At 40.2% G+C, this 20160-nt stretch overlaps 2 protein-coding genes across 3 annotated transcripts in view; one reads left to right on the forward strand and one right to left on the reverse strand.

Annotated features, from left to right (window-relative positions):
- The window catches only part of AIMP1 (aminoacyl tRNA synthetase complex interacting multifunctional protein 1), a 77010-nt gene extending 74337 nt beyond the window's left edge, over positions 1-2673 (reverse strand). Inside the window, exon 1 of one of the 2 annotated variants that reach the window (XM_074993472.1) lies at positions 2548-2673. In XM_074993472.1, coding sequence (XP_074849573.1) covers positions 2548-2660 — 113 coding nt within the window. In that variant the 5' untranslated portion in view covers positions 2661-2673. The remainder of the gene's footprint in view (positions 1-2547) is intronic. The other variant, XM_074993471.1, reaches the window with a different exon arrangement.
- A 226-nt stretch (positions 2674-2899) lies between these two features.
- TBCK (TBC1 domain containing kinase) overlaps positions 2900-20160 on the forward strand; it is a 165434-nt gene continuing 148173 nt past the window's right edge. Inside the window, exons 1-5 of the mRNA XM_074993470.1 lie at positions 2900-3055; positions 3344-3484; positions 5873-5983; positions 7494-7722; positions 12884-12956. Coding sequence (XP_074849571.1) covers positions 7530-7722; positions 12884-12956 — 266 coding nt within the window. The 5' untranslated portion in view covers positions 2900-3055; positions 3344-3484; positions 5873-5983; positions 7494-7529. The remainder of the gene's footprint in view (positions 3056-3343; positions 3485-5872; positions 5984-7493; positions 7723-12883; positions 12957-20160) is intronic.

Below are 20160 nucleotides of genomic sequence, written 5' to 3' on the forward strand. Positions count from 1 at the left end.
CTACTGTGACTCTGCTGAGTTGCTCTAAAATTTTCATTACTAATTTTCTGAATTACATCTAAACTGAAACATGCAGTTCCAGTCACTGTTTCAGAACTGGAAGATTTCACAGTACCTCCCCCTTCACTGAAGTTACCCAAAATATCAGGCAGTTCATATAACTATTTCAAAAGTGTATTTTAAATCACTTCACAATGGCTGTATATCCTTATTACATTTCAATTTAAAAAAGCCCTACCTCCAAGTTTTTTAAATGAAATCTTGTCATTACCCACAAGCAATAAAACATATGACAGAAGCAGAAGAAAAAAAAAAGATTAGGCACACCATGCTTTTCTGACTAATGATTATGTATCATCAGACAAATTGCATCACCTAGGTACCTAGAATTCCTAATGGAGGCTGTAGTAAGTGTTCATAATTTCCAGCATTCACTAAGCACAATGAAAATTATGTGGACAGAGCTGTGCTAAAACTATAAGATTAGAAGCAAGAATAAACAATAAAAAAACATAATTGTCCATGAACAGGGTCATGTTTATAACTTGAAAGATAATGAAATGAAATTGTTACAAGGTCATGTTGGAGGAAGAGGGAAACGTGATCGTGGAAGTCCACAACAAGTCAGCTGTCATCTTGATGTGATAGTTCCTACAGAGTATATATTATAAAATAAGCAGTGTGCCAATAACAGATGTTTAGTAACTTCTGTAAGAGGAACTTTGCCATGGCTCATAAAGCTCTACAAACATAAGAATGGCATACTTGCCAATTAAAGGATGTCAGCCTTAAAAAATGACAATTAAAGCCTGTCAAGTAAAGGATGGCAGTCACCATGTGGAAGACATTAAGAGTATATAACAAAAGCAAGATGATATTTTTGACCACAAGCACTGAGGATCATCCAAAGTTTTATTAAAAGCATTCATGACATCTGACCATTCCAGAAGGGCATAGAGAACTTGGTTTTTATTATCTTTACTGAAAAAACCCACACAATCAGGGGAGCTGACAGCCACATCGGGCCACTGGGCAAGGTGTGAGCGTTGGGGCTGAGGAAAAGTTTGGGGGCTCCATACTCCCAGAAAGGGCAGGACCTTGAGCCCGTTACAATCACTTGTACCCAGGTGATTTCCCGCTCCCTGGTGGCAGGTCTTTACACAGTAACATGCGTGAGGTATGAAATGAATCCCAAGAATGTTAATGAAAAATAAAGTACTTTACAAATGGGGGGAAAAAAATCAATGAATAACTATATTAACTGAGTGGCCAAACATAAGCCACTGATAGAGTTGGGAACTGAACCTCAACACCTTATTTTCAGTAAACTGTATTCCTGTATTGCTTATATAACCCACAATATATTCTATGATTGTATATGTAGTCATATTTTAAGGCTACATCTACACTAGCAAGTTCTTTCACAAGATTCTTCAAAAGGAGGGGGCTCTTTCGAAAGATGCCATGGAGCTTCTACGCACAAAAAGCATTCTTTTGAAAGTATATTGAAAGAATGCAGCGCTCCTTTCCAAAGTGCTCTTCCACTCCCATTTCAGGAAGAACACACGATTGTCAAGGCCTTTCTTTTGAAAGAGCAGTCCTCATGGCACCTGATTTTTCAATCCCTGGTCCATTGTTTTGAAACGGTGGGGGCTGTGCCATAAACATGATCATGTTTACAACTTGCAAGATAATGCAAAAGAAAGGAGCGATTTTTGACACACTTTGTGTGTGGGGACACACTTTTTTGAAAGTTTTTTTCTGAAGAGATCGTTTGGAATAGCTTCTTTTGAAAGATCTCTGTAGTGTAGCCAATAACTTCTGTACACAGATGCTTTTAATGTAGACATACCTTATAGTGTTCACCTCCACAGTACCCACACAGCCGCAGATTCTGAAAACATCAAAGCCTCCAGCTTCCGCACAAAACTCATATTACGTGACTAAGTACTACTGATACAAAGACATACTGATCCCTGAAGAGCAAGGAACAGACACTACTTCATCGCAGGAGCTGTCCTAATAGCTACCGACTTGTACGTTTCATCCCCGGCCTCCCTTTTTCGATGGAAGGGAAGGTGCGCGGAGCCTGCACTTGACTTCACCGCAGCACCCAGCAGCGTGAAACAGTACAGAGACGCCGCCTGCTCCACGAGAACCAGGCTCTGCAGACAGCTGTGCCCGCAGCACGTGACTGTTGCCGTTCGAGCCCGTTAGGTCGGACAGCCAGCGCAGAGTTAAGGAAGCCGCAGGGAAGCACAAGCGCCGACCTGGCGGCCTGCAGAGCCTGATCCCCGGGAAGGCCAGAGCTCGTCACAAGGCGCGGGCCGCTCGGGGCTCATTGACAGCCCTGGCCCACGACGCCCACAGTGTTGTCATCGCCGACTCAGCCCCGGGGCCCAGAGTCGAGAGGAGGCGGGATGCAGGCGGGGCTGAGCCGGCTCAGCTCGCACGGGAGCTGGGTAAAGCGATTCAATGGCGGCCCCGCCCACTTCTGCCCCACGGATTAGCAGAAAAGAACTCGATCTGAGCCGAAAAAAAACTCACATGAACCGGGACGGAGCCGGAGCCGGAGCCGGAGCCGAGGTCACCGCCTCCGCCGCAGCGTCCGGACGGGGCGCGAGAGAAAGGACCCTGTTCTCATGGCTGCCCCGGGACATGCCTGCTATTGACACGCCTTGTGTCACCTTAGCGCCGCTAATGAGCCATTTTAAAAAGTCACATACCCGCCGACCAGAGCGCGCGTGTGTGCCCCCAACCCACACGGGCAGCACCTCGAGTTACAAATAATTACAATTTCTAGGCGCTATTTACGTTACCTTCCCCCCTTCCAAAGGACTTCAGGGTCCTTTTCCAAGCAGCAGCGCTTAGTGATGAGGTCAGAGGCTCTTTGGGGCTCCTTCTGCGCTCGGCGGGGTGGGTCCTCACACTCGGGAGGCGGTGGTAGCAGCGTTCCCGTAAGGGGTCAGTGAGTTTCGGAGACGTTGCTATGTTTGGAGTAGCCACGGTGGTGCGAGGGCCCCTTTAGGTGGCTCGTGGGCAGCAGCTGTAGCAGGTACACTGTCCTTGTGCGCTGTTTCGCCCAGCTGTGTTGCAGGGACTCGCTGCTCCCGGTCCCCCGGGTTGTTGGGGTCCTTACAGTTATCGCTTTGCTGTGCCCCTCGCGCTGTACCCCCGGTAGTATCATTGCAACTATACTAATCCGCCCTGTGCACCAGGGTCTGGTGCCTTTCCCCAAACCTATCCACTTTCTGATCCCTTTCACCAATTAAATGAATAAAATCATGTTCTCTGGGGAAGGGAAAAGTGCAGGATTCTTCCTTGTTGGATATTGCTGTTTCAGTGCTTCCCAGACTGATGGTTTCAGAGCACTTCTCTGCAGCACCCAAACTGCAAATCTAGCAGTCTTCAAGCAGTGAGTCTTCTTGTTAATTCCTGCACGGACTGAGAAATCCCTTTGCTAGAGATGAGGGAAAACCATATGGTGAGTGTATATGCCTGTTGGAATTACCAAAAGAAGTTTAAAGTTACTATGATCAAGAATCATAGTAGGTTTACAGTGAACTATTTTCCTGAAGAGGCAGACAGAGCCTGTTATTCTTGGTAGGTTTGCCGAGTAGGTGCAAACCAAATTGATGCAATTTCCATTCACTTTCTCTTTTGCTTTTCAGCCCTGTCAGAAGTATAACTAAAAAAATGCAGGTCAATTAATGGTGTTGCTGGGTAATTTGTGAACAAGGGCAGAAGTGTGGAGAACAACTATTTATGGGTGAGAATGACCCAAAAATGACAACTGCACTAGAGGAGAGTTTGGTTGCTAGCAGAGTAGTGGATCTTTATCTGCTAGCAAGGATGAAGGCACAGAGAGCTTCTTCCTTCCAGGAGCCTATAATGGGCAGGGAGGAGGGCAGGGTTGCCAACCTACAGTAAATTTATGGACAGTCCATAAAAACTTAGCTGAAATTGGACGTGTCTGTAAAAATGTGCAAAAAAATAGGTGTCTGTAAGTTTTGTGAAAATGCAATAAAAGTTCAAAAAATGGCAATTATTCTATAGCAATTAAATGTCTTATGTACTGCTTCAGCCATTTTACTGCAGAGCAGTGGAAATTGGACATTTTAGTACTTTCTTTTGCTCAATGGTTCAGGTAACGTAACATGAATCACATCTACATTATCCTGCCAAGTTAGCATCAGAACATTGGCAATTTGTACAATTTAATATTGTTTACCGTTAACAACATCAGAATCTGTGAAAAGAATGTTGGGATGTACAATCACAAAATGGGAAACTTCCAGGAGCCATGACGAAGTAAATGAAAGTGAGTTAAATAGCATATTGTTCTTGTGATGTATGACAACATTTACTTTTCACTTTTGGCCATTTATGTCATCTAAATATAGTATAAAATTTATGTCAATAAAAAAATTTGTCTGTTAATATTTCCCATTTTGCTGATAAATGAAATTTCTGTGAGTTGGTGACTCTGGTGGTGGGGTTGCATAAAATTTATTAAAAACAAAGAGAGTTCTCCAAACAAAGGCTTGGGAAAATGAGATTTCCGTCACCCATTCCGTCACCCACTGCCTTCCTATAATATGTTGCCTTTGGTTCTTGCTGCTGTGTCTATTCTTAAAGTCATCTGCTGCTGGCTACTGGGTAACTGATAAATACATCAGGTCCTCACACAGTCTGAATTGCTGCTGGAAAGCTTGCAAGTCTCAGCAAACTAAAAAAAGATCTTTACCCTGGGAAGCTACTTCATGTCTTTTATTCCCTGAATATACACGACAGACCTTTTTTAGTGCAAAGTAACCTGAAAATAGTAAAGTAGTATGCTTTGCTACAATGAAAATGCCAGTATGGAGCCCTGAACCTGGAAGAGAAGAAAAAAGTATGCATACAGAACAGAAGGAAGTGGTCAAGCAGCTGCGCCCAGTGTATTAAAAGGAGATTATTTTCACATTGTTTTGCCAAGTGTGCAAATGTTACTTTACAAAATGCCATAGTTGTAACTAAGGAATTGGGCCCATAGATGTTCACAAGAGGGTCTTGAGCTAGAAAATATGGTCTTGAAAAATGAAAATCTCTGATTTAAAAATGAAAAAAAAATCTTTATAGAAGGAGCTTTAACTTCTTTTAGAAGACTATCTCACTTTTTCCTATATTTAGATTTTGTTATTCAAAAGAATGAAATTAGCATGTGCATATGGCAAATATACAGCAACTTCTTATGAATTTTTACTCACTTTCTCTTCTTCCTCCGATTGGGAGAGACTGGGGAGTGACCACTCAAATAGCACATTTGGGGTTTGTCTACACTTGCTCCCAACTTCGAAGGGTGCATGTTAATCAGGGCGACGGAAGAGAACTAGTGAAGTGCTGCGGTGTATACACGGCACTTTGTTAGGCTAATTCTCCCCTATGGCAACTTCAAAGTGTCAAACTTTGAAGTGCCGGCATGCGTGTAGCTGCGGGCACTTTGAAATGCCCGAGCTACTTCAGAGTGCCTTTACTCCTCAAAATTCAAAGTGCCCGCAGCTACACACATGCCAGCACTTCAAAGTTTGACACTTTGGAGTTGCCGCGGGGGAGAATTAGCCTAATGAAGTGCTCCGTATTCACTGCAGCACTTCAATAGTAATCTCACATCACCCTGATTAATGTGCTCCTTCAAAGCTGGGTGCAAGTGTAGACCCAGCCTTGATGTTTTAAAGAGAATTGCTGTTCAACTGGTGGAAGTTATGAGCTAAGCACCAAAAAACACAGTTGTTGACATGCTAAACCAGCTGTTTTCATTAAATGGAGTATTTCGAAGTTGACAAATAGATTGGGAGTTGAAAAGAGAGGAATATTTGTGCTTCTCTTCTAGTGTATGGAAAAAAAGAAGACGGTGGGCGTGAGATCTACTTATTGTAAAAGTTTGAAGGACTAAGTAACCGAGGAGACTGTTGTGGGAATTTAAGCTGGAAGACTTAAGCAAGTAAGAATTTAGGCTCCATCACTTAAGCATATTATGGAACGGTCGGTTTGGTTCACTGTGTACAGTTAGTTAGTCCTGATTCTTTAAAAAATAATTTTAGTTATAAATATGAAACTTGCTTTGATAAGAGAAGTTTATGTATCCTAAACATTCAAGATGGATTTGTGTGTATATGTTTATGTATAAGTAAAATATGTATTCGATATTATTTTGCGTGTTTTATTAAATTCCAATTACTATCCTAATGCGGCTTGACACAAATCATGAGTGAAAAATTAATTTTCTAGTAGAAAATCACAAATGACTTGTTGCTATTTTAATGTACTAAAATGTATAATAAGCATCTGAAAATACTAACGTGGAGGTTGAACCTCTCTAGTCTGGCATTCTCTTTTTTGGCAACATCTGTGATCCAGCATGATTTTAGTTAGCCAGATGACCATTTATCATGGGTGTGGCCAAGTTTCCCATGGTCCCACCAGTTTTGATTCTTAGGCTATGTCTGCGCTTGCCCCCTTCTTTGAAGGGGGCCTGGTAATCAGTCTGATCGGAGAATACTAATGAAGTACTGCCATGAATATGCAGCACTTCATTAGCCAAATTCTCTCCATGTTAATTTCAAGGTGTCAAACTTAGAAGTGCCAGCGTGCTGTGTGGCCACAGGCACTTTGAAGTGCCTTTACTCCCCAAAAGTTTTGGGAGTAAAGGCACTTTAAAGTAGCACGGGCACTTCAGAGTGCCCACGACCACAGTACTTGGGATGCCGGCACTTGGAAGTTTGACACTTCAAAATTGCTGCGGGGAGAATTAGCCTAATGAAGTGTTGCATGTTCATCACAGCACTTCATTAGTATACTCCGATTAGGCTGATTACCATGCCCCGTTTGAAGAAGGGGGCAAGTGTAGACACAGCCTCAGTGTTCTGTGCTTTTAATTAGCTGTAATTTACTCTTAAATGTCATCTAAAACCCCCAGTAAGCAGTGGAAGCGTTGGTAATGCTGCTAGGCAATATTGACCTTCCGTGGTCTCGTAAATTCTCTCATTTGGCACTGGTTGGTTCCTGAGTGTACTGCACTGGAGAGATTCAGCCTGCACAGTATTGCTTAAGTATATGTTTATAGAGTTGCCCCCTAAGTAGCACAAAGATATACCTTTCTTTAAAAAAAACTACAAAATAAAATGTTGATCAAAATCATTGATTTAAATGGAGACGACTATTTTGATTTCTTTATGTAATTGACATTACTACTGTCTTTATTATATAACTAAAGTTCATTTTAATCACTGAACATTGATTAATATTACCTTTGTAATGCCACAGAGCTGCAAAATTGTGATACTGATGCAGAAGTGTGTGTGTGTGTGTGTGTGTGTACAAGAATTATGCTTCAGTAACTTTATTACTTTTAATCTATTCTGTATATTTTTACAATATTAGTCATTTACTAAGCACAAAAGTCTTTTTGCCATACTTAAGATTTTAGGTTAATTTCTTCATTTTCTTTTCAGGAGTGTACGTTGTTTGAAAAAATTTAAAGGGGAAAAATGTTTCCCCTGAAGGATGCTGTGATGGGTGTCTCCACTTTCTTTGCTTCAGCTCTGCCACATGATGTTTGTGGAAGCAATGGTCTTCCTCTGACACCAAACTCCATCAAAATTTTGGGTCGTTTTCAAATCCTTAAGACAATCACTCATCCCAGACTTTGTCAGTATGTGGACATTTCTAGAGGAAAGCATGGTAAGTGCTTCTTTCCTAGAGAAATTGCATTTTTGTGCAAGAAGATATTTTACAGTAACTATTTTGTTCATGTGTGAAAGTAGCTCCTCCTGTAAAACTTTGTCTTTGTGGCTTATGTTGGAGAAATTTTGTGTATTTTGTTTTCAGAATAGCAGTGTGCCTGACTTTGCAGTTATCTTCTTGCTGCGTCATTACACATAACAAAAGCAGATGTGAGAGGGACAAGGCGGATGAAGTAAAGTTTATTTTTGGATTAATGTCTGTTGGTTAAAGAGACAGGTGGCCACCCTTACTACCCTTCCCAGTCCTGAAGAACTCCATGTAGCTCGAAAGCTTGTTTCTTTTACCAACAGAAATTAGCTCAGTAAAAAGATATTATCTCACTCACTTTGCCTCTTTAATATTTTGAGGCCAGTCTGGCTACAGTAAAGGCAGGTGTAGGTGGTTTGGCTGCATGTCTCTGTAATCCAGGTATTCATTTAATAGTGAGTGATAATGTCTAGATATTTCCTTTTCTTATTTCACACAGTTCCCATTTTTTATTTCCTCTCTCTCGCTCCTTTTTCCCTCTCCCTCTTCTGTCCTCCCCGGTTTTTTCTTTGAAATCTGAAGATTTGTCTATTCACTTGGCTTGTGGGTTTCTATAATTCATCAGTTTGTCTCAGTTTTTTCACATAATTTAATGGCTTTAGCTTTTCTTTGTAGCTTTAATATTTAAAAGAAATATGTTCTGAAGAGGGAGATCTTAGCAATTTCCTCCCAAACTTCTATTATGTCTTGAATCTTAAAAAGGCATGTGAATTGTATAAGGAAAATTGACTTTAAAGGAACTGTAATTCGTACTTAAGGGATGTAAACAACAGCAACTTCTTTTGAATTAGTAAATATATTTTCAAGTATTATCCTTTATTTTGTATTATCTTTGTTCATTTATTTTTATGATCATTCAGTTGGAGCAGACTGAGGTACAACTTTTTTGTATTTCTTATTCCCACTGTCTAATGTCCTAAACAGAAATGATTATCCATTGCAAATTGTGCAACAGTTCTAAAATGGTTCTGATTAGACCATCAAAATTCCTTATCTTGTGACCCACATAAGATTTCTGTTTGTTTAATGCTTTTAAACGTGAAAGGCTAGAACAGGGGTAGAACAGGCAAATAATTTTTGATGGAGGTGCACTCTAAGGTTTTGGTATGTGGTCAAGGGTCCTGCTTTTCTAAGGAGCGGTCTGGGGTGGAGGTTGGCTGCAGGCAGGCCTGCCAACAGCAGGGTTACTTGTCCAAGCACCTGGCATTTCAAAGGGGCCTGGAGTTCCTAGCCACCACTACTGTGGCAGCAACAGTGGCCAGAGCCCTAGGAGCCTTTGAAACACCATGGAAGCACCACTCCACCCAACTCTGAAGGATGTGGGGGAGGACTGAGCACCCTACTTGGGGAGGTGCTGATGACTGACTCCCTTCAGTCCTCCACTTTCTGCTCAAGGTTCCACCCCTACTGGAGACATGAAGCAGCGCATGGTGGGTGCAGCGTAGTTTGTGGAGTTTGAGAGGGAGTTTTGTTGGAGTAGGGGGTTGTGACCTGAGGCAGAAGATTGGGATGCAGGGTCCAGGATGCTATGGGTGCAGGAGAAGATTCTGGCATTGCGGGGAAAGTGTATGGAGTGTGTGCAGAGTCATGGAGGGTGGGGAAGAAGGCGGGTGCAGAGTGTTTGGGTGGATACCTTGGCCAGGAGATAGGGGTGCAAAAGAGGATTCTGGCTTGGGATAAAAGTGTATGAGGGGGTGCAGCATCTGGCAGGGAGTTGGGGTGTGGTGTGGTGTCAGAGGCCAGGTCTGACTTGGAGTTGCATACTTAGACAGCTTCCAGACAGCTGCACTGGAAGACAGGTGTCCGTGTCTGCCAGCAGCCCCAGACCACCTTGCTGCCTGCGCTACGGGAAAGTTTCATGCACTTCCCCCATCTGCAGCAAAATCTCTCACCTCCTATTGGCAGGTTTTCAACCACTAGGAGCTGAGAGACTGTGATACACTTCCCTCCTCCACAAACTCAGCACCTGTTGATTTTGCTGGGGATAGCATGTGAAGCTGTCCAACCCAGTTATGGGCTAGATGAAAAGATTTTGTAGGCTGGATCTGGCCCATGGGCTGTATGTTGCCCATCTCTGGGCATAGAGCTTAAAGCAGTTTCCTAACATTGGTAGCTTTCTTGTTCATATGGAACTTTTTTAATTTGACTCTAAAATGATAATCTGAACAATTTTCTGTTCATCCCTTACTTTGCACAAAATACTACGGTGTTTTTGTTTTGTTCATTTCATGTTTTATTTTTTTTTCATTTATGTTTACTGTAATATAAAGACCAGGGAAGTATTTGTCACTGCTCTGGGAATATGTGTTAATATTCTGTAGAGTCAGTAGATAGAGCAGTAAGTCCTTGAATACTTGACACAATGGAAACTTCATAGTGAAAGCACTCTGTTCACAGAAAAATCTTAATCTAAATGAAGTTTCACTATAAATGAGATTCTAATCTGCACATAGTAAAGCATTAAAATGATTTGTGGTTTCTCTTTCTCCATAAGCAGAAGTTCCATATAACTGAATTTACTGTGAAACAAATTCTACTATATTTTGTAGCACAGTAAAATCTCTGTTATCTGGCATTTGGATAATGGGCACTTTCCATTAACTGGCATCTGCTCCACAGCTGGCCACAAATTTGGAGTGGAAGGGACTTTTGACAGGTCCTCTAGTTCAGTCTCCTGTACTCAAGCCGGACGAAGTATTATATTTCTATGTCATCTCTGGAGGGTGTTTGTCTAACTTTTCTTAAAAATCTCCAATGGCAGAGATTCTACAGCCTCCTAAGGTAATTTGTTCTGGTACTTAATTACCATCATAATTAGGAGGTTTTTCCTAATGTTTTAACAAAATCTCACTTGCTTCAATTTAAACCCATTACTTCTTGTCTTGTCCTCAGTGGTTAAAAAGAACAACTTATCCTACTTTTTATAATAGTTTTCTGTATATGTAAACATTGTTCTTTATCTCCCTCCTCAGTTTTCATTTTTCCAGACAAAACAACCCCAATTTTTTCAGTATTTCCTCACAGGTCATGTTTTCTAGACCGTTACTCATTTTTGTCACTCTCTTCTGATCTGTTTCCAGTTTATCCATATTTTTCCTGTAGTGTGGTGTTCAAACTGAACATGATACTCCAGTTAAGTCCTTATCAGTGTTGAGTAAAGTTACTTCCTATGTGTTACTTTTATACTCCTGTTAATACATTCCAAAATGTTTTGTGATAGTGTTACATAGTTGACTCATTTAGTTTGTGATCCATGATGACCACCAGGTTATTTTCTACAGTGCTCCTTCCTAGGCAGTCATTTCTGATTTTATAGTTAAGCAACTGATTGTTCCTTACTTTGTATTTGTCCTTAATGAATTTCATGCTGTTTATTTCAGATAATTTCTCTAGTTTGTCAAGATCATTCTGAATTCCAGTCCTGTCCTCCCAATCACTTGCAATCTCTCCTGGCTTGGCATTGTCTTCATACTTTATAAGTACAGTCCCTGTGACATTATCTACATTCTTTGAAGATATTGAATAGAATTGTATGCAGGAAAGATTACTTTGGGATCCCACTTGATATGCCTATTTAGGCTGAACAACTAAGCGTTGAGTAATTTTTTCAAATTGGTTGTTCATGCACCTTATAATTAGCAGATTCATCTAGTACTCTGTTTATGGGGCCATCATGTGAGACTATAGAAATCTTACCAAAGTTAAGATATGTCATATCTTCTGCTTCCCCGATCCACAAATCTTGCTATCCTGTTATAGGATATTAGATTAGTCTGATGTGATTTGTTCTTGACTAATGCATGTTGACTGCTACTTTTCAACTTATTTTCTTCTGGCTGCTTACAAATTGTTTGATTCTTTGCTTTATCATCTTTCCATATACTAAAATCTAACGGATGGCCTATAATCTCCTATGTGTCCTTATTCCCCTTTTTATACTTAGCTACGATATTTGACATTTTCTAGTTCACGCGGGTGGAGGTCTCCTATCCGGAGATATCACTGATGGCTCTCTTCTGTATTCTAAAATGTATGTCATTATATCTTGTTGACTTGAAGATCTCTAACTTGTCTAAATATCTTAAATTGCTTTTTTCCTGTTTTCGCCTCAGCTCATACTCCATTTATATTGATGTCTGATCACTGCTAACTTTTTGGTGAAAATGTTCAGTTTTTGTCTTCAATTCCTCATGTTTGAAATTTACATTTTTTAAAGTGAAATCAGAGATATTCATGTAACTACATAACTCCATGAGTTGGGAAGAAAACACTGTCACGACGATAAAATGGCAACACTGGAATTAGAAAATGAGGGTAATGTTAAGGTGGGACAAAGTTGTCTTGTTGACAGTCTAAACTATCAATATTTTGAAAGATTATGTATATGAAGAGAGGCACTTTGTAGACATTCACTCTTTTTTTTTTTTTAAAAAAAAAAAAAGCCTGACTAGGCAGCAAAAGGGAGTGGTACTGTGTTTGTGGTCAAGTGACACCTCTGTTATAACTGTATTTAAGGTAATACTTCCAAATAAACTAAAATTTGCTTACTAAAATACTATGGCTAATAGGCTGACATTAATTTTTATATAATATTCTTGGCAGGGGTAGACCTCGCCTCTCATTAAAAATAGCCATTGTATCTAAGATCAATAGGGGTGAATTTGGATATGTTCTTGTAAAATATTGTTCTTTTTGAATGTGTGTTTCATATTATAGGAAGTTGTAGTGAAAATTAAACACAGAGACATCTCTAATACAGATGGTTGCCATATTCACAAAAATGTTTATTCAGTAGTAAGAGAAAAGGTGGCACTTTCTTGGTGTTTTGAATTTATCAGTGAACAGTTGAAAAAATCTCCTGTATTTTATATATATATAAATAAAGCAATTTTACTTCTGTGAAACTGAGTTGTAAGCATTTTTAAGGTTGTTTAATACACCTATATTCTGTGAGTGCCAAGTTATTTACAGTTCTCTAAAATAAGTAGACATTCTGTTTGTGGTTAGCTTATGAGATGTTGAGGTAACACTGTGTGTTCAAAGTCTACAATTGGTATGTTCTTTTACTCAGAGAGGCTGGTGGTGGCTGCTGAACACTGTGAAAAGAGTCTAGAAGATTTGCTACGAGATGGGAAACCCGTGAGGTACAGTAGCAGGAAAAATATATAGAACACACTAACCAGAAGCTTTAGAGATTTTATCATTTGAAGTCTGGACAAAAAATTATTTAACAAAATAAACAAAAATCCCCAACTTTTTTCATTCTACATTAATTTAATACCAACAGTGACTACTATTTAACCTTAAAGTACTCTGTTTCAGACTACCAGACTTAACAGTTGCTTAGGAGACTCCAAAAGGTGAAGAATTTTAAAGAGAAATGTTTAAAACTAAGATATATTATTGTGAACATTAAATCTTGTTGTATTTTAATAAGTGCTATTTGGATTAGAGTTAAAGTTAAGTCAAAAGATTAGAATTTACCTAAAAATCAAAATGTAAAAATAATGGTGTTTATTAAGTTTTAGCAGTAGAAGTTTAAGATTGATAGTGAAAATGCCACTCTCAATTAAAAGTAATTTGTAAACAGTTTATTCTGATTTCTATGGTTTGCTATTCTATGCCTTGAAATATATTACTTTCCTCTATGCTACTTCTTAGGCTATGTATATTATATTTGCAAAACGCAATTTGCAAAATGCAGTACTGATACAAGTGCAAACATTTTCACAATACGTTTGCATAGAAATAGTGATAATGATGCAGATGTGTGCAAAAACTCATACGTCACAGCCCTAATACAGTTTGCGCCTTGCAGTAATGGGTTCCATGTACATTACTGTGACTCTTATTACAACTTTAAAACAGTAAATGCTGTGAGAAAATAAATATCATTAGTGGTTTCAGAAGGGCATATTTTTGGTAAGTTAGTATGTAGATCTGTCTTTATCTGGATATGTAGAAGGTTTATACACTATGTTAAATAAAGGGAAGAAGGATTCTTTGGAAGATGGGTTTACTTTCGAAAGAACAGCACCTACACTGGCTTTCTTCTTTCGAAAAAAGCTCTTTTGAAATTAGAATATGCAAATGAGGTGTCAGGTATGCTAATTTATATATCATTTGCATTTCATTTTGGCTCATTTGCATACTACTTTCGAAAGAGGAGTGCAAGTGTAGATGCGCCAATAGAGAACTCTAGAAATCATTAGAGTGGGAAAAACTCCCATCTTTTACTTGTTCTACTATATAACTGTTTTGTAGTCCTCCCAAAAAATGTGTAAGTGTGGGATGGAAGAGAGCACAGATTGACCACCACCTCTTCTCTACTTTTTTCAAAAGGAGCAAGATAGTTCAGTGGTTTGAGCACTGGCCTTTTAAACCCCAGTTTGTGAGCTCAGTCCTTGAAGAGGCCATGTAGGGGTCTGGGTCAAATAGATGTAAATAAATAAATAAATAAAAATCTATCAGGGAGGGTGCTTGGTCCTGCGGGGAGTGCAGGGCCTGGGCTTGATGACCTGTCAAGGTCCCTCCCAGTTCTATGAGACGGGCATTTATGTATTCCTCTTAAAATAGCTGTTTGTGATTTAAATAATTAAAAAGCCTGTACAAAGTTTTAGGTGCTCTGGCAATTAATTTTACAATGACTCCAGTAGCAATAAAAGAATAATTGAAACAACCACTCATACCCCTCCAAAAATTCCTGGTTTCCCTCTTTTTAGGGAAAATACCTTCAATCTTCTCCAAAATTCTTTGTTAAATAGTTTCTTTTGTAGCGTTGGTTCCTTATCTTGTACAATATGTTTCTCAAGTCCCCAAACCTACTATATTCATTTTAATAGTACTTCAATATGTGCTAGGTCTCTTAGTACATCATTTCTGAAATTTGCCAACTTTATTCAGTTAGAATAGTTTGTCGTTACAACAAGCAAAGTTACTTATTATCAATAATGACCAACTTCATTAATATTCAGAATTTTGGGCAGTTTTGCTGTAGCTCTCCCTAGAAAGTGGGAGAGACATTTTTGTAGGGGTTTTTTTTTTGTTTTGTTTTGTTTTGTTTTGTTTTTTTTCTGACACTAAAGAGAAAATGTGATGTTTGATTGTGGATTTTTTATTTTTTACCCTTAAGATGAAAATATTGGCAGGCTTCCACTCAGATATTAAAATAACCTATTGAAAGTTATTTCCAAATAGTAATTTTTCAAGAAGCATTGAGCATATGAATGTAAAATAATTCCTGACTCTTCAGCCTCGTAATTGCTATTTCTTCGGCCATTACAGTTTATAGCATATGTAGTAGAAACTAAAAAGATAAGTTATGCTTCTCTTCCAGTGAAATTTCCGGTGAAACCAACACAGACATTTTTCCTTGTCTTTTGTGAGACCCATCAAAAGCTAGAAATAATTTAGACCAGAGCAATTCCCGGTTGTTATTTTATCTGTCCATGTTTATTAGCTTTGTAGAGAACAGTTCGGCTTTTCCCACATATTGTAATTGCATTAGTCTATGATAGAAGAGCAGGTTTAATACTGGAGCTGATGTGCATGCTATTGTAATTAATTTCACAAACTGTTTACAGAATGGAAAGCTGCTCTTATGGTTTCTAGATTAATTTTTCCGATACTTGCCAGAAAATAAGCCCTTTGCACCTGTACCACAAGTTGATGTAAAGTCGGCAGGAAATCCTCTGTTTGTGTTGAAATTCAAGACTTAACATTGTGGACTATTTGGCTTCCCATTCATATTGCAAAACAACATGCTCTCCAGCTTGTCTGGTAGCTATTTGCAGTTAATCATCTAAAGTCATGCATCACTTATGGCACACAATGGCTACGTCTACACGTGAAGCCAACATCGAAATAGGCTATTTCGATGAGTAACGTCTACACGTCCTCCAGGGCTGGCAACGTCGATGTTCAACTTCGACGTTGCGCAGCACCACATCGAAATAGGCGCTGCGAGGGAACGTCTACACGCCAAAGTAGCACACATCGAAATAAGGGTGCCAGGCACAGCTGCAGACAGGGTCACAGGGTGGACTCAACAGCAAGCCGCTCCCTTAAAGGGCCCCTCCCAGACACATTTGCACTAAACAACACAAGATACACAGAGCCTACAACTGGTTGCAGACCCTGTGCCTGCAGCATGGATCCCCAGCCTCCGCAGCAGCAGCCAGAAGCCCTGGGCTAAGGGCTGCTGCCCACGGTGACCATAGAGCCCCACAGGGGCTGGAGAGACAGCATCTCTCAACCCCTCAGCTGATGGCCGCCATGGCGGACCCCGCTATTTCGAAGTTGTGGGACGCGCAACGACTACACGGTCCCTACTTCGACGTTGAACGTCGAAGTAGGGCGCTATTCCTATCCCCTCATGGGGTTAGCGACTTCGACGTCTCGCCGCCTAGTGTCGAAGTTAACTTCGAAATAGCGCCCGGCGCGTGTAGCCGTGACGGGCGCTATTTCGAAGTTAGTGCCGCTACTTCGAAGTAGCGTGCATGTGTAGACACGGCTAATATGTAGTCTGATTTACATTTAAAAAAAAGTTAACTCAGAGTGTCCTTCTTCATGTTAAAAAGTTAACTGACCTCCAGGATTGACCAAAACCTTTTGCCTGTGTGTGGGTTCATCATAATTAACAGATTTGTGGACTCCCCCCACCGCCGCGTATCTGCCATGCCTGTGCTCTGGGATAAGCACAATTTGATAACTGTCTGGACTAGGAAATGGGAGTCTGGAGCTGCTGCTGGCCATTGGGCTGACGATGCTGCTGGATTCATACAGCCCTCTCCATATCACATAGAAAAAGTTATTTCCATAACCCAAAGATTTAGAAATTGAAATCCCATTTTAAAGGGCTGCCTGCAAATTGCTGTTAGCACCGCCGCATAATGGCTCAGGCCAGACTCTGTCAGTATACAGAACAAGGCCATCTGATGTTAATCACAATGAATGTTGCAGGCAGTACTGATGCAAGAAGTGATCAGTAAGATAGGACTGTTGATTAACCTTTATCTGCTATTGGTGAAAGTTGACTTCTATGGTTAGTGACTGGAACTCAGGAAACAGACTACGGTGCTTGCCAGTCACAGATGTAGTGTGTGCTTAGGTAAGTCAGTTTCTCTCTCTGGCCTTAGTTACCCATCTTTAAAATGGGGATAATCCTTTTCTATCTTTTTGTCTTTTTTTTTTTTTTTTTTTAATTTGCATATAGTCTACAGCCTGGGTGGTCTTTCATTCTATGGCTACACAGTGTGTTAGATGAAACTTATAACAATTCATGGAACATAAAAAACCGTCAGAAGCTTGAGAGAACTTTCATTTATAGTTAAAGTTGCAAGTGAGTATCCCAACTTCTGTTTAGCTCAGACATTCAGATTACCTTCCCAAACTTTGTGAAACTCATGCTTGTGCCTTCCACCGAAAGTAGTTAGTCCAATAAAGGGTATTACCTCACCTACCATCCTTCTCTTGAGCATCTATAAAATGGGTAATTAGTCCAACTCATCCCCTCTTTTGAAAGCTAATTAAAATAACAGCTCTCTTGTGATATTCCAGAACCCTTCATGCTCTCCTGAGGAGAGGAGGTAAAAAAACTGAAAGACCATATTGAATGGTAGTGGGAGTAGAGAAAGGAGAGGGCCACCTTTAAACCATTGGGAACTCTTAGAATTCCCCTGGTGTTGCTTTAGAGTGGCCAGGCTTTGTGGAATTTTTGGGGTGGAGCCAGGTGCTGGAGGGTTTTGAGTGACACCGTCTGTTCTCTTCAGCATTCTCCCTTCCCTTACAGTAAACCCTCGGACTAATGGGAGGGAGGGGTGTCTGTTAAACCCAAAAGTCCATTAAATACAATTAGCAGAGACGTAGCCGTGTTAGTCTGTATCTTCAAAAACACAAGAAGTCCTGTGGCATCTTATAGACTAAGATATTTTGGAGCATAAGCTGTCATGGGCAAAGACCTGCTTCATCAGATGCATGAAGCAGGTCTTTGCCCATGAAAGCTTATGCTCCAAAATATCTGTTAGTCCATAAGGTGCCACAGGACTTTTTGTTGTTATTAAATACAAGCTTTTCCGCCATGCACAGCTGGAGCTACCCTGCTGCGTATGGCTGGGACCCCACCATATGGCTGGAGCTGCTGGACCCTGTTGTGCGGCCAGAAGAGTCCCTGCTGCCGCCATGCTCTCCTCTCACTGGTGGGAGGCACGTATGCAAGTGCCATCTGCCCACGTATGTGCCCCATCCCTCGTGGGAGGAGCAAATGTTGGCTGTGGCTGGTGGCGTTCCAGGCTACTGTGGAGGGTTCAGCTGTAGCGGACCGCAGCAGCTGGAAGCGATGCCCCAGTAAGTCGTTAACTTTTTTGTGGGGAGGTGGAGGGCGGGCTTGAGGATTTTACAGGCTTCGATTAAGTGGGAACAATGGGAGGCTGGTGGATGTCTGTTGTTCCTGAAGTCTGCTAGATCGGGGTCTGTAAAATCGAGGGTTTACTGTAATGCTGTTTGAAACAGCTTTAATTTCTGTGAGGTTCTTGTTCTGGCTGCTATGAGTCTGGTAGCAGCAGCACTGCTCTGTTTGAAACTGCAGTTCCAGAGGAGGAGGTAGGCATTAGCAGTGGTGCTAGTGGAAGGCATTAATGTTGAAGTCTCTGATGACTTTCTTATCCTGGAGCATTTGGGCAACCATGTACTCTTTTTACGCCACACCCATCCAGCAATTCTGTCCTCTTGAGAGAAGCTTACAAATAAATTATTCTATGTAACTCATTCAGTTCTTGGGACAGTATGGGAAGGGATGATTTAGATAATAGGTTCTTGTTCACTAATCATGGTAACTTTCAGTGTTGTTAAAGCAAAATCTGTTCTAAGAAGTATTTTCAGGAGACATCTTAGGACCAGTTATTCTAAAGGCATTAATGTACACCGTAGGTACACTCCTGATTTGCTTGTGCCAACGTTATACTCCAAAAACTTGGCTCTAAGCATCTAGTGAATTGCCTGTAGCAGTGCCTGTATAAGTGAGAGTTCTTGTGAATATGCTTTTCAGACATCTTCACAATGAGCTAAATGAAATACATGAAAAATCTGAAGGGGGAATGATAAAATTACCAAATCCATCAAGTTGAATAAGGTTAGTTCTCACCATTATTTAAAGCTTTATTAAGTTTGTAAAGTTACTCTTTGCTTACCACAGCTTTGCTACCCACAAAAAACAAATTAAGGCGTTAAAAGATGGGGAATTAAAAACAAAGTTAAGCTATTTTAGAACTGTTCCTTTGGGATGATTGTACTAGACAATATTAAAAAAGTCATAAGCAACACTTCATTGCCTTACAATAGGGATTATGTGTATTTTTCCTTTGACGTCATGCTTGAAGTGGTTTTTTTGTTCTTTGATGAAATTGATCTGTACTTGTATTCTTAATAATAAATGCCATCAAATGCAGCATTCAAACATTTAGCAGACTTCTGGCACCTCCAATAAGGTTTCTGGATTGTTCTGAAATTTGTGATGAGGGCGGTCTACACATTTATTTCTTTAATACAAAATAGTTTTCATATGTCTTGAAAGTTATGGTTTAGAAAAACTACCAGTGAACCATCAGAGATACAGAGGTATAATAATGTTATACATGGAGTCTTTGATAGGAAGCAGGCTATGTCAGCAGCTGTTTACTAGCTTGGTGGAAAACATGGCGTGACTGTCCCGGATGAGTAAATTTTATTTTCCCTTATGAAAGTATTGTCTACTCACTGGATTAAATTTCTTCAGTCTATCCTGGAAAGAATGCAGTTCTTGGGGTGAAATTACAATATGAACTGTCCCATAGAGAAAAAGATAAATTCCTATAGCTATGGATGTGAAAACCTTAGACTTACAGATGGGTGCAAGTCTTTAAAGTCTGAAATTTTCTCATGGTTTGAGTTTCAAAGCTGCACACGATCAGGACATCAAGGGATGCATGCAGTCTACTTTAAATCACGACAGTGGTCTCAAACTTTACATGGGAAGCCCATGTGCTGAAATGAAACTATACAGAACAAGGGCAAATGATGAAATAATAAAATGCACTAGCATTAACAGACAGAACCTTTTAAAAAGTAATTTCTCTCCTGCCATATATAAGGTACTGTACTTTCAGGCATTTACTAGCTTCTGAGTTTTTTCTTTTAATCATCTGCCAGAGGCTTATTTCCAAAACAAAATATATTTTAGTGGAAACATGATGTAAGGATAACAGTATGCTTCTGGTTCGCTTATGGTCAAAAAGGAAAGTAACCTCTTCCTCCCCTTCCTACCTGGAGTCTGTCCTCAGAGTGAACCTTATTTCATTAGTAGGTGACAAGATT

The sequence above is a fragment of the Carettochelys insculpta genome, chromosome 4 (genome assembly GCF_033958435.1).
Source record: "Carettochelys insculpta isolate YL-2023 chromosome 4, ASM3395843v1, whole genome shotgun sequence".
In the NCBI taxonomy this organism is placed as follows: Eukaryota; Metazoa; Chordata; order Testudines; family Carettochelyidae; genus Carettochelys; species Carettochelys insculpta.